This window comes from Thermobia domestica, chromosome 9 (genome assembly GCF_964235325.1).
Source record: "Thermobia domestica chromosome 9, izTheDome1.hap1.1, whole genome shotgun sequence".
Lineage (NCBI taxonomy): Eukaryota > Metazoa > Arthropoda > Insecta > Zygentoma > Lepismatidae > Thermobia > Thermobia domestica.
The window spans coordinates 165,247,398-165,266,443 of NC_137462.1; the positions used below are offsets into that span (position 1 = coordinate 165,247,398).

A 19,046-nucleotide genomic window follows, 5' to 3' on the forward strand; every position below is an offset into this window, starting at 1 on the left:
CAGGCAGCAATTAATGTCTGTAAGTTCCGTACCATCTACTATTACTCTATCCAACTTGGGTATTAGAAAAACTACTGCCTTCTCCAAGGACACACTTTAAATAACTACTTCATCCTAATCAATTCTGCATGGATGACCCTTGTAGTACACAATTTTTAACTTACGAGAAATAGAGGAAACAACAGACTTCTTACACTATATCCTTTGTATGGACGAATTTAATACAGATAAATCTGTTAAAAAAAAAAAAAAAAAAAAAAAAAAAAACGAGTGATCTAGGGTTTGAACTCACGTCTCCGGGTTATCATGCCGGTTCGCTAACCATTATGGTACATAGTCAAGATCAGCCATGAGCACATGAATGAAAATGTATGGCTGATCTGAAGACCAATTGATTAGCAAAGTAGTTAGCTGGCTCTGCACGCACTCGATCTTTACAATTGTCTTCACAAAGATAGTATATATAGGTTTTCAATATTAATAACCCAAAAAAGATCTAGTCATTTGATGATAAGCCTTATGCAAATGGCAATACACGAAAAATTAAGAGGGTGCAAACAGACTTGTATACAAGGATAGACTAAGATTTGAACCCCCTCTAAAAGTCGCTAAACTGTGTTAAATCACTAAATATCACTTATTACATATAAGATAACTATTTGTCTTTACTTCAGACCATTCCTCTTTAAGATTTGCTGCGAGCTATAGTCCTCGTTTAACCCGTAAGTACTTGCGCCTTTTTTTGTGACAGCAGTACTCGCGCCGGGGTCCAATAAACCCCCAAATTGATATTAGTTTTTACAATAAAAAATACTTTTTAAAAATAATTAAAACAATGTAGCATAACTCTAGACATGTTTTTAAAAGTATTTGCTGCAATTAGATTTTTTGTACACGTTTTGAGACTCTCTAAAAATATTTTTTCATCAGGACTTCTGGCTAGCAACACAAAATTTACTGTTTGGGGGTCTGTGAACACCCCGCGCGAGTACTTAAGGGTTAACGAGAAAGAAGCTAATCGTATTCTTAGTTTAACGTAATACTGAAGCTGCAACAATAAATTACGAAGATTGTGAATTTTACACAACCTTGAAAGTTAATGCTGCATGGAATTTAAAATATAAAGGAAATTAAATTTTTAATCAAACATTCGTAACTCTACGTTTGTAGATTATATATATATATATACATATATATATAAAATGGAACTACTTACTGCAAGATTACCTAGAATAAACAAAGAAACTTTCCAACCTTATCTAGGGAAACTTGAATTAGTGTTAGCCATGAAATTTTTAACAACCTACAGCACAAAAAGATGCTGCAACTTATCTATCATATTGTAAAAAAGAAAAAATCTCCAATTAGTTGAAATTCAAAACATATTTCGTTACCATGGAAGTGCTCTAACAAAAACAGCAGTGAAAGTAACAATAAGAATTTATTTTTTAAAGAAATAATATTTTCGTTTCTTAGAAATATCTTCACACACATATATCAGGGTGTCTACTGGAATACCAGAAAGTAAATTCATGACTTTTTCATGACTTTTCATGACCTTTTTGTTCAAATTTTCATGACCATGGCGATAAAAATTTACCATTAGTAATACTAAACCCCTACCATCAGTGGTGCATCGGAACTATGCGGGTTGCTAGTCTTAAATATCACTTATTGTGAATCTTAAAGAAAGAATCTAAAATTCTGCCGCCTTGTGCTCGAACACAGAATAGCACTTACCTAAATACGGGCCTGCTCTTACCAGTGAATCAACTGTATTTGTTTAATTCTGAGTATAATTATCCATCTAGCAGAAATTTGTCTAAAATTAAGCACTCAGAGAACTGCCCAAAGACAAAACAAATTACAAAAGAAATTCGTTTTAAAAAAATAGATCATCAAATTTAAAATCTGCAAACTCAAACGAATAATATTATTTGCATAAGTCTAAAGGCCCAAAAATACACAATTTACATTTCTTAGAAGTAAAGAAATAGCACATCAGAAAGTTGGACAGTAAAACGTTGTTACTATATTACAGAGACTAGAAGATGAAATGGGGAGCAGCTAGGAAGACAGTAAAGTACCAGTTAGCCAGCACTAACTGGTGGGGGAAATTCTCACAATTACTGACCTGATACAACTGTTTCAGTACATGCAGTATGAGGTATAAAAGTATGAAGTATAAAAATATACTCTGAGATTTCAGATTTTCATGACCAGTTGGGTAAATAAAGGACTTTTTCATGACTTTCATGACCACTAAGCAAAATATATGACTTTTTCATGACTTTCATGACTTTCATGACCAGTAGACACCCTGTATATGGTCACTTCCATGGTAACGAAATATATTTTGAATTTCAACTAATTGAGGGTTTTGTCATTAATTTTTTACAATGTGATAGATAAGTTGCAGCATCTTTTTGCGCTGTTGGTTTTTAAAATTTTATGGCTAACACTAACTCAAGTTTCCCAAATAAGGTTGGAAAATATCTTCGTTTATTCTAGGTAATCTTGCAGTGAAATTAAAAATATTTTAGTGAAATTAAAAATATTTTCTGCAAAGGCACATGTGCTAGTCACTAAACCAGCAAGGAAGGTGGCGAACACAATTGAAAGTAACAAGTGAGTTTCCTTTTACAGCGTGAAACTAAGGTACACTTCAAAACTATGGGAATTCAATATTCAAACTTGAAGTAGTATACATATAACTACTGGTTGCAATAGATTAATGAGATCTAACATAGAACCTGTTCCTCGGACGCTGAATTTATATTAAAAATCCATTACTCGATATCCTTTACTGTTTTTGTTACATGGCGATAAAGGTAGAAATAGGAAGTCGTTAGTTTGAACCACTTCCGGTTTAAACACGGTTAATGGAGGAGACAGAACATACTTTTGGGAAGCGGAATCGATTGCAATAAACCGCTTCTTGATCTCTCTCTCAGTTTTCGCTCTATACAAATCAGTATTGAAACCGGAAATACTAGTAAATTTCAACCAGTTTCGGTATTGGTAGAGTGTTGCGGATTGTGATATATTTCCTTGAGCCCCTTAATAGATTGCGAGAAACAGCTTGTTGGTATCTAAAGCCTGTGACAAACATCTTGCCATTTCAGCTAAACGAATAAAACACAAGCTCTGGGGCAAAGTTGCCAAGTGGTAAAGGAGTGTGGCTATGGCTAAGCAGACAAACTACAGCGCGATCAGGTGGCAGGGAATAGACGTGAATGTGTACAAAATAAATGTGGCAATACCGCAGGCCTCTCATTTGCTAGCAGCATTTAAAGGGAACTTGGAGCGCCGCCTTCAAATGCCAAGATGTTTGTCACGCCGTTTAGTACCATTTTTGTTCGATGACGATAAATGCTGAAACCGGAAATGACTAATCTGAATAGATTGCAAAAAAAAAAAAAAAAAAAAAAAAAAAAAAAAAAAACGCTTCTCGATATTTCTTACGCTTCTGCTCTAGGAAGTAAGTATTCAAACCGAAAGTAGTAGTAAATTTCAACCATTTTTGGTTTTAGTAGAGTATTGTAGATTCTGATACGTTTTCTTGACATCCTCTATCGACTGCAGAAAACCACTTATTGCTATCTAATACTACAACCAAGCCTCGCGAAGCTGTCTTGAGCTGAGGGGGCTATCCTTCAAGACTCATCAGAACCGGCAGGTGCCTTGGAGAAGGGGCACCGTGCAAACACCTATTTTCCTCTCATCTGGATATAACGAGATAGACACTATTTTACTCTTTGTAATCGAAGACGTTTTGTATTTAACATATTTTATAATAAATTGGTGAAGGGATAAATCTCGGTCCACTATTGACTCTACCAAAGTCATTACATTATTTTCATCTATAGCGAAAAGTGTTGAAACAGGAAATGGTAAATTTCAATCACTTCCGGTTTGAATAGAAGGTTAACGAAGGAGATAAAACTTAACCATGGGGCGCTAAATCAATTGCAAACAAGTATCTCGAAATCTCTTAACGTTTCTGCTCTATCGAAATCAGTATTTAAACCGCAAATAGTAAATTTCATTCTCTTCCGGTTTTGACAGTGTTGCAGATAAGTCATGATATGTTGCCTTGAGACGCTGAATCGTTTGCAAAAGAACACTTCTCGCTATTTGTTGTCATTTTCATTCTTTGGCAACACGTTGAAACCGGAAATGGTTAATTCAAACCACTTTCGGTTTGAATAGAGGATAAACAGAGATGGAACCTATTCTTGAGATGCTAAATCAATAGAAAAAACATCACGATATCTTTACAATTTTTTTTCTATGGAAATCAGTATTTAAAACAGCTAGTAATAAACTTTAACCACTTCTGGTTTTGGAAGAGTGTTGCGCGTTGTGATATGTTCTCTGGAGATCCTGAATCGATTGCAGAAAACAGACCATTCTTATTTTCTATGACGATAAATGTTGAAACCAGAAATGGTTAATCTAAACCACTTCCGGTCTGAATAGATGGTTAATGGAGAAAGTGGAACCTATTCTTCGGTAGTTGAATTGACTATAAAAACAGCATCTCTATATCTCTTATGTTTTCGCTCACTTGAAATCAGTATTGAAACCGGAAGAAATAAATTCTAATAACTTCCGGTTTTGGTAGTATTTTGCAGATTGTGATAATATGCTCTTTTGTGAACCTCAATCCGATTACAGAAAACCCACTTGTCGCTACCTATTATTACCTTTTTTGTTCTATGGCGATAAGTTGAAACCGGAAATCGTTAATCTGAACCACTTCCGGTTTGCACAGGATTAACGAAGTAGGTGGAGTATATTCTTGGAACGCTGAATCAATTGCAAATAGCCGCCTTTGGATGTTACTTTTTGTTTTTGTTCTGATACCTATAGAAAGATGGAGGGATTGACAGCCATTCTACGACTTCCAACACTTAATGCATAGTATAGTTTGGAAGTATAACTAACACTGTGCAACAAGTTTACGACGCTAAATGGAATCCTGGAACCAGGGAGCTTTGTTTCACATAATGGAACTACGGTGACCTCCGAACTATAGGAATCCAACACTGAAACCGGTATTGAAAGATCCAGTACGTCTGATTTCAATAGAGATATCAAAGCGGACATGAAATCTATTTTTGCGGCGCTGAATATATAATCATTTCTCGATCTCTTATGGTTTTTACTTTATAGGATCAATATTGAAACTGGAACTGACATTAGCCAGATCACACCGTACAATTTAAACAGAGGGATACGGATGGAGATGGAACTTCCTGGGACGATTATTTAATTGTATAATAATAATAATAATAATAATAATAATAATAATAATAATAATAATAATAATAATAGGATTAATTGAAGCCGGAAATTGTAGTATTTATGATTGGAATATATTTTCCAGAATGCCATGAACACTTTTTAAAAAATAAATATATTGGTGAAAATTATTTAACCATTTTTGAACTCTTTCTTTGCAAATCACTCTTAAACATTCACTCTTACAATCATGCATTTGATCAACTCATTCAACAACAACTTTAATTATATCATGTAATACACGTACTTTACATTATCCCTGTTTCATATTAAATGTATTTTAAATGGAATATTAAAAAAAATAAAATAAAATGCCTTATAGTTCATATTGAAATACAGGCAATCATATGTTGTTGATTGAAGCCAAGACAATGATTTTACTCGAAAGAACAATAAATCATTAGAGCAATATATGTTACTTACCAACGAACTTCATGCCAGCGGATTCGAACTCAGGAACGTACTTGGGATTTACTTCATAACGATGTCTATGGCGCTCTTCTATCTGATGGACGTTACCGTAAAGTTGTCCTATATAAGAACATTTAATTCAATAGAATACGTTAAGTTACTGTAAAGACAACTGTATTAAATAATTTTTTAAACCATTAAATAAGCATTTCTTTTCAGTCAACTGTCACCTACAAAAACTATTTAACTTACCTTTATGTTGAATACCTGCGAAATCTTTGCTTTATAAACCACTGATTTATGTAGGGAATTCTTGTACTGCACTGTTTCCTTTGAATGAACCAGAATTTGAATGGTTGATCTCACTGATTTTTTCTTCAACTCTATTTAAAATGTCTTACGTCGTGAAAACTACTTTTTTCACAAATAATTTTAATGGATAAATTGAATTTAAATAAACACTATATTCATATCATATGTATATACCTACGTATACAAGAGGGTGCAAAAGTAGATATATAGTTTATTATTAATTATTTTTCAGATAATCTTGGTTGTTAATTAACCACCGACCAACGGAAGTGGATAATCAAACAAAACAATACTGGAAGACAGAGAATGCTGAAAAGGTTCAATGGAAGTGAGCTACAGAATCACACCTTCACCAAGTAGACTAACCATTTTCAGATTACGGAATTAATTTGATGAAACAGGTCATCTGTAATGCGCCGAAGAGTGCTCGACGGTCAGTGTTACTATCAGGACAATGAAATGTTAATTGCGAAGTCAAAGATTTGAACAGCATGTTTTATTCAGCTTTTTTTCATTTTTCTGAATTATCTTGTAAGTTGTGAGCATGTGTATACTGTATATACAGTAAATAATGTTTTGAAAATGTTAATATCAGTATGCTTATATCTTTAATATATTTATTACTTTGGTTTTATATTGGTATTAAAGACGATACTTGTACATTCATGTCCAAAATGATTGTCGCATATCTATAACTGTCTTCTTGTAAGAATATAATTTGATAGTGATTTTGCAGGGTACTTTTGATACTGTTACTATGTGTATAATCAGGAAATGTATATTTGTGGTAAATTTCATAGGAAAAGAGTTATACGAAAATTAGAATGAATTGCTAAATGGACAAGAAAGTACTATTTTTGTTTTATTGTTATTTACTGCTCTTTTGATATGAAATTTGCCACATACATGTCTTTGCCGATTATACACATACTAACATTATAAAAAATACCGGGCAAATTCGTTATCAAATAATATTCCTACAACAACATATTTATAGATATGCGACATTAATTTTGGACATAATTGTACATATTAGTTATTTTAAATAAAGGCTGGGAAGAAATTAAAAAAGCTTGAATATGTAAATTTCAAACTTTGAGATTTCAAATTATAGTGTGTGTGATAGACAAATCACTTGAATTTATGTGTTTTCTGTATTTTTGTACTAATATTCAATCTAAAAGAATCAGAAGAAAGTAAGACCATGAGGACTACTTGTCCGTGAACTACAGTTTGAGAAATGCTCGGTTAGAGCAATATAATTTTGATACATTGTTAATTCAACTATAATTATAGATGGCACAATAACCAGAAACATTTCATATTTGCTTACTGTTACATCAATACATATTACTTAGTGTATATCTTGTAATAAAAAAAGGAATATATTTCTACAACTTACTCAAAAGAGAAGAATTCGTAGTGAATATTGTTTGCCTTTTTCCTAGTCTCATAGTTCCTCCCATTTGTCCTGGATTATGTTCAGGCATGTCGATGACAACAGGCTGAAGACATTCTGGTTCAATTTCCGTTGAATTGGCGTCTTTGTGACCCAAGATATGTCTATAGTAAAGCAAATATATATCACTTAGTAAAATAATCTTACAATATAATGGTAAAAATGACAAGGGTAAGTATCAAATTTAAACATAACTAAATATACCAGTCGTTGTCTTTAAATTAGATTCTGGCGACCGAAAGTATTTCGACAGTAAAATCAATTAAACATGCCATGTGTTTAAGAAAGGAATTATTTTAAGTAGATTCTTATCTAGAATTAAGCCCAGTTAAACGAAGATAAAATCTTACATTATCACTTTTCCTTAACAAGATGAACAAACTATGTCGATATACACGTTCTTTGGGCAATATATCTTTATTCATTCTCATAAGGTAAAATTTCATTGTATACATACATACAGAATGAATTATGAGAACTTTGCACGAATTATAAAACAGCACCTTTCTTCTAAATTTTGTTTTACATGTTGTGAATAATAACTGAATGGCAGGATTTCACTTCTTCAGAAGAAGGAGAACCGGATCTCTATGTATAAACTTCATGGTATGTATTTGCTTTGTGCAGTTATTGCTTCATGAACAACCTAGGTACACAGATAGTTCCTCTTACCTAGAGGCTGAAGTAACACTTCAGATGGCGCGCCATTTAGCACGACGCACTTTCATCAATGGAGATTCTAGTTCATGTTCCTAAAAAGAGGCTACTCAATTGCGTTATCCAAGACAGTAGGAAGTTGCCATCCTTTATAGCTTATACATACCTTCATACGTAAGTGTATTATTTTATAATGTAAATTTGCCTGCGTTCATAAAATATCTTGAGTATGGGCAACGAAGACTTTGGCCCGAAATATGGACCTGTTTTCTCGTGTTGTTCTGGAAAACTAACAAGGTTGGATTTTAATTTTAAACCTTTAACGAATTCATTCTACACAAAAACATAGCGTTCCCACTCAAAATATGTTAGGTTTAGTCAAGCTCTCATGTAAGTACGCATAACGCATCTGACAGTTTCCAATTTAGGATCTCCATGTAAACACAAAAGATGTAAGAGAAAATAATTTCCCACATTGAAAACGAGAAAAACGAAACAAACCTGCAACTCTTCAATACGTGGTGTGATTGGAAAATTTTGAGTTGAGTTTAATTGATTTTGAGTTTAACGTCTCTTTCAGCAGCGAGGCTATATCAGACGAGATCTACTGATTAACAGAATCCGAACCACATAAGCTCCCGCCGGGAATCGAACCCGGGTCTCCCACGCCAAAGGCGCGTACGCTAACCGTTTAGCCACGAAGGAGCTCTGGAAAGTTTTAAGACTGGGTGTATAATTTAAAAATGGCAGAACTTACATGCTAAGAGGTCTCGAAATTCGAGTCGAGACAAAGTACACGAGTTAAAATATACGCACCCATCAGCCAGAACATTATGACTACCTGCCTACCTAATTGTCAGTATGTCCACCTTTAGCATGGATAACAACGGCGACGTGTCTTAGCATGGACGCAATGATCCTTGGTAGGTAGCTGGAGAGAGTTGGCACCACATGTGCACGTCAACAAATTTTATTTAATTAATTAATTTATTTATTTATTAAATTATACTTTCAGTCAAGCATCATCCCTATTTATCCTAAGATCATGGTTCATACCTCCTTCTCTTTAGAATAGAACACCTTTTAAAACGGTAACATTCACATTTTCCCTATCATGTTTCTGAAGTGGAAAATTTTGAGAGAAATCGGGATTTTTTCTGATTTTTTTTTTCAAATGTTGATCCCCTCTGGACTCCCCCATGTTAACGCACAGATCTCAAAATCAACTGGGAAATACTAAGGGTGTACTAAATGTGTGTACAAAATTTTAAGCTTCTATCTTAAATAGTAAGGGCTGGAAAAATATTTAACAATGAGCTAAGAACATCCCCACAATACCCCAGATGACCCCGATGTAATATAAAAAATTCCTCAGACATCCCTATTTATCCTAGAATCATGATTTGTACATTATTCTCTTCAGAATAAAACACGAGTTTCAAACGGTACCATTCAAATGTCTCCATCTGGGGCTATCTGTAGGCTATCTGGGGCTGGAAAATTAAAAAAGATTTTCTGTTAAGAAATATCCCCTTTCTTTTACTTTTTACCCCTCTGTACCGCCTGTTTTCACGCAGAGATCTGAAATAATCTGAAAAATACTAAGGGTGCACTGAACGAGTGTGCAGAATTTCAGTCTTCTGAATGCAAAATGTAGGCCCGCCAAAAAATAATAAAAATAGGCACAACAAAAAATATATTTTTTAAATTTATGACGTTATCACATCCTATGTCTCGACGCAGAGAGGCGTGAAAGCATATGTAACGTGCTCTACAATGCCTTCAGTCCTGAAAAAACGAAGTGAAAAGCTTTATTGGTACTTTTTTATTCGAATAATGAAGATTTTATCCTATCACCTAAAAATAGGTGATATAATTTAAATGGTTAAACGTTAAGGAAAAAGTACAGCAACACTTATCAAAGTGACACTTTTTTCCCCACAAAAGTTACTGATATTTGGCAGGGGCATATTTTTTAAGGAAATTGTAACTAGCTTGTGAAACGAAATACATCAATTTTGCCTAGTTATAAAATCTAAAAAAAATTCGGAGAGGGGATAGGACACTTCTAAATACACCCTATTATCTGGGAACAAATATATAGACGCGCACACAAAAGAATCTTCGTCTTAAATGTCAATGGTGATTTCCCCGTTGGAATAGTTAGCGATTTACAAGATAAACCCCATGTTACGAAGAGAAGAAAACAGGATTGCCCTGTTACCCGTTCAAAACGGGATTTTCCCTAATCATCCTCTGCATGACACTTGTTTTCATACTATGCTGTACATACTGTACATTTGAGTCTCATTGTATTATGATTATCATCTTCCATAATCGAAATAACAGAATAGAAACGGGACTTTATTTATTTTCACTGAAAATTATTTCGGAATTTGATTTAAATCAACGACTTTTATTTAAAAAAAAAATCAGACTGATTTAAATCAATCCACCCTGGTTTAAGTGTAAGCATTCTTGTATGAAAAAGAATATTAGATTACATAGATTATGATCTTTATTTAGCTACTATTAAATACGCATTAATTTTACAATTTATCTGAAACAGTGTCTCATTAACCGAAAACTTTAGATTTAGGAAGATTTCAAAATGCCACTTTTAATGACTGCAATTCCTTTCGAATTTCCTTTGCACAAAAGGAAAAATGATTCTTCATGTAATGAAAAGTCAATTTTGCCACTAAATCTAGTGTATATTCTTCATTACAACTTAGTTATGGAACATGATTCCGATGTCAGAATAAATACCTCACAAACTACTACTGGAAGGTATCTTGACACTCAACGTTTTCAGTTCGCAACACCACACTCAGCACTCCTGTAAGCCAACAATTTCCACAGTCCTTTGCCTTTGTAAAGGTTGTTACTTCATTTTGTTTTACCGATGTGCTACGGAGTTAATACAGGAAAAGTATAGTACGTATAGATGGATGCCTGCTAGGTAATAAACCAGGTAGTTTTTTGTGGTGTGCTCACTATATAAAGGTGGAAAATATTTTTTCCAATGAAAGAACCCACTTGACGTTTTCTCAGTAGCTGCTAGTTTTTTTTTTTTTTTTCGACATTTTAAGCCAAACAGCTTTTTTTTTTCTCGATCTTGTTTTGTTCGAAGAATTTATCTAATGTACGTATTTCGTTCAATAATCAGGGATACTTCGAGCGGTGCCAATTTCTATAGAACTTTGAGGGAGAGGAGGAGCAGATATATGTTTCGTTGTAAAGATGTGTAAGGAAAAATTATTTAGATCCTAAGAAACCCAAGTAAACTTTCGGCAAACGGGACGAGCTCCTTGGACCCCAGAATCGGCGACCTTGAGTACTGTGTTCAGGATCTACAATTCAAATTTGATTAAAGTGCATTTTTGACAGGGACAAACACAGACTGCAACAGAAGATGGAGCAAACCAAGTGTAGATCTGATTATTGCAAAGCGGCTTTCTACAGGAACATGATTGAGTTGCTGTTAATACTAACAAACACAACTGCACAATAATTAATATTTTTCTGACCGGAGAGTATGTACCTCTTTATTAAAATAATTCATAATAATTTCAATGACGCACCGTTATCTTCATCACACGTTAATTGGCAGATACATATGCCAATTAACGTCTGATGAAGATAACGGTACGTTCTTGAAACTGTTACGACTTATTTTAATTTAATAAAGAAGTACTACTTTGGTCAGAAAAATATTAATTATTTAAGTAATAATTCTAGAGTCAAGATGAATGATGATACAACTACACAATTAATCGGTTGCTTCTAAATTCCTATATCAACTGTAACTTTGAGGTACTCAATATATAATTTTTTCAGATGTGAATATGTTCTTTGTGATATCTAATAACCTTAGCACATGTTGTAAAACATTATGCTGGATCGAACACTTATGGGAGGGTATTGAACGCATGTCTTTTTGCTATTCTGGAGTACGGTTCCCCAAATCAACATATCCGTCTACTTTTAACGAAGGTCTGTTAAAACTGATTTATTCAAATATCAAAACTCTTTGTTTACGTCAGTTTCGTTTGAAAAAAAAAAAAAAAAAAATCTTTCAAAGCATTTATCACCTATTTATTGATGACATACGAGCATTCTTCCCTTTTAGAAGTCACCTTTTCAGATGGTTAAGCCAATGACTATATCCTTTAAGCGATTTCATTTCAAGTAACAAGCATTCCAACAGAAATTAATGCTGGTATCACATCCCTCTTTATCCTTTTACCTGCCCTTCTTAAGCATTGCATCGAAATCTATTTGTTTTCTACTCAGAAACTTTGAACTACTTTTTTTTTTTTTTTTTATGCTGTCGTGTTCTCTTCTTTAATATTCAATCATTCGTTTATCCAACAAGAAAATTTTCGCCCATGCTGTGGAAAGTTTGTTTTAACGCATTGTCAGGTTTCTTTTTGTAAGTTTTAATTATGGTATAGAACTCCATTTTTCTTTTTTCTTTCTTCCTTTATATTTTTCCATTTTTGACAAACTACGGAAATTTGTAGAATTTTATGAACTTTGATTCTCTGATTTAAAAAAAAAAAAAAAATTCCTGATTTAATCACTAGTGAAGAACTTTATCTTATCTTTGGGTTGGAAGCTTTTCGTTTATTTTGTTGGTTGACAAGTAATGTAGTAAGTTCGGGAAAATGTGAGGCACAGTAGCCTATCAGGTCTTAAATGTTATTTTAATCGCGGTAATTGTGCTTATGTTCCACTTATTACAAATTTATCAGCTTTCATAATATATTCCTTACACAAATGCACATTACACATATGGGAACGAAATAATTCTTTGCCCTTTTTGGGAATAGCATTACATCATTTACAAAACATGTTTTTGCTTTGGGGAGGGAAAAAGAAAACAGCATGGCATCTTATCAACTAACTCCTTTCGCTTAAAATAACTCACTAAAAAACTATACCAATAAAGTAACGTTAAACGCGATTTAATGCAGAACAAGTCAAAGCATCTAGCGATCGCCATGTCACAGTTTGTTACTGGCCGTTGGCGAAAAAAAAAAAAGCGACTGTTAGTTACCATAATTTCTCTTCTAACCATTATGGTAACATCATAGATGTAATTGATTTTAGCATATCCTTCTTGAATTTTTACTGTATTTGAGGTTTACAGTTCATTAATTAACTTATCATTCACAGTTTAGTTCGATCAAGCAATTAGTTATTACAGTCACATATAATTTTGTATATAAATATAGATGATGGTGAATCATTAAAGTAAAACTACTAAAAAGATGTGTCTTAAAACATAAACGATAAATTTCGTCATTTGTTTTAACATAGTTCTGAAATACAAAGGACTGCGAATTGTTCATATTCAACTCTAATCTTAAAATTTTCCTTTGTTAACTGAATTCCGTTGTAATTATTAAAGATAAGCTCCTTATAGCTAAGTGGAAAACTCGCGTCTTTTCAGTGTATGTGGACCCAGACTTGATTCCCGATAGGAGAACCTGCCTCATATAATATATGAATGGGTTCGGATCCCACCTTAAACAGTAGGTCCCATCCTACATAACCTCGGTGCTGAAAAAGGAGGTTAAACTCTAATCAATCCAACCTAATGAAGGGTAAGTGCTGATGGTCTACGATAACTTTTTTTTTTTTTTTTTTTTTTTGTGCTAATACAGATGTTCACTTCCCAAAAATAAAATGTGTGTGACTTCTCTTCGTTGTACCAGTAAATTCTTGGAATTATAACATCTTTATGCTGTAATTTCTTACTTTAATTTATTAAATTTTCAGACTAGAAAATATAGTAACTTACCGTGCGAATTCTATTACTGCTGCCTGTAGCCCTAAACACACTCCCAAGAACGGCTTCATAGTTTTTCGACACCATTCACATGCTGCAATTTTACCTTCCATTCCTCTTTTCCCAAAGCCCCCGGGCACTATAACTCCACTGCAAAAACACAAGAAGGGCATTTAAATGGAAAACAAATAATAATAAAAAATCTCTGGCGCAGCCGTTGCAACATGTAATATTTCATCTTTAATAACAGTAAAAAAAAAAACAAAAATTTTGCTGTCCTCTTGAGAAACTAATACAGAAAATTGTAAAAACTTTTACATCGAAGTCTTAGTTTATGATTTCTCTTTGCTAATGCATATATGGAGGTAAATAATACATTATCATTCTCTAATAAAGATGAATATCTGGTACATATTTGTTACCACTCTTTGCATCTGGATACAGAGTTCGTTTCAATTCTTCGGCTACTTTTGCTTCGTAACTGAAGTTTCAGAGATAGCTTTCGTCGTAAGTACACGTTTTGGTAACGTAAATTTTTCATGGTAAATATAGTATGGTATACATAAACTTACTAATTTAATGAAACATCTGCAGTTGAAAACACATCAGATATCTTAGATAGCAACGGTCAGGGTAGTAACCAGAGTCCCAGGTTGTTGTTAGTGGTGTATTAGGGCAAGCTCCGTATTACGTAAGGAGCAGAAGAACGACAATGTGCAGTGAACTGAGCAGACAGTACGAGAGAGTAAATTGTGGCATTCGTTTATGTGGTGCAAGAGTAACGAAAGCGGCAAGTCTAGTGGGTGTGTAGTAAAGGACAGTGTCTAAGACAGGGTTTCTACTGAGTTTCATTTTTAAAATTCCATTATATTTCCAGTATATTCAGTATAACTATCAGCAAACTTCATACCTATTACAATGATTTTTTAAAAAGTTTTTTATGGAATAATCCTACTCTTGATGGTTTCAGGTTTGTAATTGTTTTACCATCAAAAGAATATTTTATTTTTAATAAAGTTAGTTAGCCTTGATTTTTTTCAAATACAATGATTTTTTAACATTTTTAATGATCCTCCCAATTCCCCTCACAGCCCTCCACTCATTGTTTTCAATGTCTAATTACAAAATGTATACAACTCAAGCTTTGGAAAAATTTATAATCTCAATGGATACAAAATTGTTTCTGACTATTAAAACAATTACAGAAAAGTATTCTTCACAAATTACCAGTTTCATGATTTTTCCAGTATGTGGATCAAAATTCCAGTATGTCCAGTATCAAAATTAAATTCCAGTATAATTCAAGTATTTCCAGTATCAGTAAACATCCTGTAAGATGAGAATGGCCTATGAAACTCACACAAAACCACAAGAAGAGGACGAACAGTGGCCGAAAGAAAACCATCAGTGAGAGATCGCGGCGAACATTAAAGCGGATTGTCACTCAGAAAAATCGTGCGACTGGGAAGGTATGGCAAAGGAAATCAAAGAGCACCTCCAATAGCCTGTGTCAAAAACCAGTTCCATCACAGGGACAAAGGGTAAGGCTGCATGGGCGAAACCGCTAATAAGGGACCATAACGCTTTAGCATGAGGTCAATGATGCCGCGAGTTGAAAAAAAAAAAAAGGCCTAGTTGGTATTCACATAAGAAAAAAAAAAAAAAAAAGATTCAGAAACATCTGAATGTTTATGGCAATGATATTCCTTATATAAATATCAGGTTATTACATCGCAGTGGAATTAGTTTAATTGCATCAGCTGGGCTTACAGTGGCTGATACAATCATCATATTAGGCAATATGCTTGCAAGATTCTTTGTACAAGTAAATATATTAAGATTTATTGTGGTAAAAAAAAAAAAAAAAAAAAAGTATTGAGCGCAGAGGTGCGTACGGTTATTCAGTTTACAGAATTTTGGAGGCCTATAATCAATAAGAAAATAAGTTGGTAATAGGCTATCAGTTTTAAAGTTAAACACCGTGACATACAGTATGGACCGCTGATGACTGGAAATTTGTGATATGGTCTGATAAATCATCGTTCATCTTATTTCAAATCGCAGCTTGTGGCGGACGCCCAAAGAAGCCTACGATCCGCAGTGTCTCTCCGTCCAACCCTGAAACACGGCGGGGGCTCTGTGATTTGGGCCGCAATATCCTGGTTTTCAGTAAATTTTGTGCTGACCCTTACCAGTCATGTCACTGCCCGTGAACACGTTGCCACACTAGAAGACCATGTGCATCCTATGATCCAAATTTGTTTCTGGGCAATGACACCATATTCTACATTGATAATGTACCCATTCATAGCTGGAGCTACTATGAGGTGGTTGGAGGAGTATCAGCATGATCACCTCCTCTTGTCTGCTCAATTCCAGGACGTAAACGTAATTGAACACTTGTGATCCATTTTGAAGACAAACTCGGTGCAGTTTTCAGCTTCTATCCTCTCTCACGGAACTGAGGGATATACTACATGCAGAATGATGTAATATTCTACTTGCTACCATCCACCACCTCTATTACTCCATTCCAAATCGCATCAGAGCTGCTCTGAGGGCGAAAGGTAGTCTAACACCATATTAATTTGTGTACCACTTTTTACATAGTGTTTTTATTAAATTGATGTGTATATCTATCATGACCTCTAATGGTTCTACAGAAAAGTTTCCAGCTTTACATAACAAATATACTGTTAAGGAAAACTAAGGAAGTCTAAGTTTGTATCTCGAGTGTGCAAAACTTGAATTTAGTAGTAAAAACAGTGTGGCCATTTCACAGGCGTATGACAGAAGATGACTCAATCCAGACTGAAGAAGTTTAATACCTAACTTAGTGAGGTACCCCAACTTAAACTAAGTAATGTTCTATTAGTTGCTGCTAATCAATTTTTACTAGAGATTAAATGAATTGCATTTGGCAATTGTCACTAGCCGCGCAATCCACGGTGGTCGACTGAGTATGAGATGGAACTTCTCTTCTCCTTTATTATGCGAACTCTAAACGCTCAAAATGCAATTATACATTACTTCATCTAACTGTGAATAAAACTATTGGAGCAAAATGGATAAAATTTTACATGAAAGTTGTCCTGCTCCATCTTACACCCGGTCGAGGAGCAACACGAACTATGTAATGTATAAATTTTTACAGCTCTGAGACAGGTGACATGGGCATCCACATCAAGAGATGATTTTGGCCCAAGGAGTCGACACTGAGGCGTGTCCTCAGAAACTGAAATACTGTCCAGTTCGTGTAATATGCATACTAACATGGTACGTAAAGAAATTTCCCAATCACAACACATAACATAGATATTAGTTCCATGACATACTTCCAGTTATTTACATTCATTTTCGATGTATACCAATTTAGGTAGCCGCGGAATTTATGAGTTATAGAATACCATTTCTTTAAATGCTAATGACATACCTATATAATAATCTAAATTATAAGAATTTCGTGAAGTTATAATCAAAACAAATATCTAACACATGCCATTTCTACTCTAGTTCTACCTTACTGGAAAATGTGAAATCGACATCGTTCGTTTTTGTTCCTTACGTTAAACAAATATATATCCACCTTCACCTTTAGCTACTGAATATTCAGAAACTGAAACACCATCTTTTGTCTTCCACCTATTTGCTACTGCATTCTAGACAAACTTTACTGCATTACAGCTATAATGTACTTGTTTCGATACAATATTCAAAGCTTCAGCAAAGCAAGCAAAATACTAAAAGTATTAATTTCACTTCTAATTTGTGCTCTTATTGTCAAACGTGATTAAAGTTTACCTCTGAATAGTGTCACCTTAAAAACCATTTTGTCTTTTGGAGTAGAAACAATCAAATGTCCACCTTATACGATCTTTTACCATTAAGACTCCCTCTAACAACGAAAAAACACAATAAGTGTATAAGAGTTACATTTTATAACATATATATGCTTCTCTAATAATATCTTATGCCAGTCTAATTGTGATTACTAAGAGCCTAAAGTGTAAAGTAGCTTCTTCAAATTAAACTGATTTAAGTTACTTGTTCTTCCAAGTCACTACTGACAATGATGCATACTACTGAGTATCTCTAATATGATAAACATATGAGAGATTCAAATGGAAACCTTACAAGTGCGATAAAATTCTGAGAAGTTTTGTGACTGATCTGTAAGTTAACAGTAGTTGTAATCACTGATAGAAAAATGATTAATTACTTTTATACTTATGATTTTACCAATAGATCCCGATTCTCTAAATAATCAAATGCTTCAACGAATGCAAAGCGACAACCTCTCTGTTCAAATATGCACTCAATTCTAATTTCATTATATAATACGAAACTTCTGATTGAAGTGTATTTAAATTACTATACTACGTACTAAGTATCTATCATAATATATAACAGCTCCTCTATTGGAATAAAAGGGGAACTGTGTAACTCTGGATCATTCATGTTTACTACCGATAGAATGGACAGCATACGGTGCAGCTGTAAATCTTTTGCTTCCACCGGAATCGACGGCAACATTCATACTGATTTGCCGATTTAGTATATACATAATCTTCAGGAAAACAAATTCTGCTACAGTTTATTTGGTAACTACATAACAAGGGCAGCTTTTCTGATTTCACATGAAATTAAGTTGTTCTTTTACAAATTTTAAAACCCAAATTTTCCATCAATTTCTCAAATACTATTGGAAGAGTGAGTGTACCACTAAGTTTACTTAAAACTCTTCGCTTTTCAGATCGAGAAATCGAACTTGTTATATAACCAACAGATAACTAAAGTGGGCTAAGAAGTCGACCTCCGATACCAGTCGTAAGTTTTCCCACAATCCCACCAGGTAAATATCGGAAAAGCACTTCTAAGCGCTGGCTCAACTTTCTTTCTCATTCTCACTTTCTTTCTCATTCTCATGTTCCATTATTAACTCACATTCCTTCGCAGCTGTATCTGGTACTTGATCAGAAATTAAATAACTAAATTATGTCAATTTTTACATGATTATTTCCTTAAAAATCACATTATAAAGGAATTAAATTCAGATTGAAATTAACAGACCTATGATCAAACGAACCTTCGTGTTATACGTAC

General features: G+C 33.9%; 1 protein-coding gene and 1 long non-coding RNA gene across 3 annotated transcripts in view; one reads left to right on the top strand and one right to left on the bottom strand.

Moving 5' to 3' along the window:
• Positions 1-7,426, top strand: part of LOC145695166 (uncharacterized) — a 150,054-nt gene extending 142,628 nt beyond the window's left edge. For both annotated transcript variants that reach the window (XR_014133121.1, XR_014133120.1), the window contains exon 4: positions 6,263-7,426. This is a non-coding gene — a long non-coding RNA (uncharacterized LOC145695166). The remainder of the gene's footprint in view (positions 1-6,262) is intronic.
• Ctps (CTP synthase) overlaps positions 1-19,046 on the bottom strand; it is an 85,752-nt gene that overhangs the window by 13,198 nt on the left and 53,508 nt on the right. The window contains exons 10-12 of the mRNA XM_081772114.1: positions 13,956-14,093; positions 7,433-7,593; positions 5,731-5,838 (exon numbers count right to left, since the gene is read on the bottom strand). Of these exons, the coding sequence (XP_081628240.1) occupies positions 5,731-5,838; positions 7,433-7,593; positions 13,956-14,093 (407 nt within the window). The remainder of the gene's footprint in view (positions 1-5,730; positions 5,839-7,432; positions 7,594-13,955; positions 14,094-19,046) is intronic.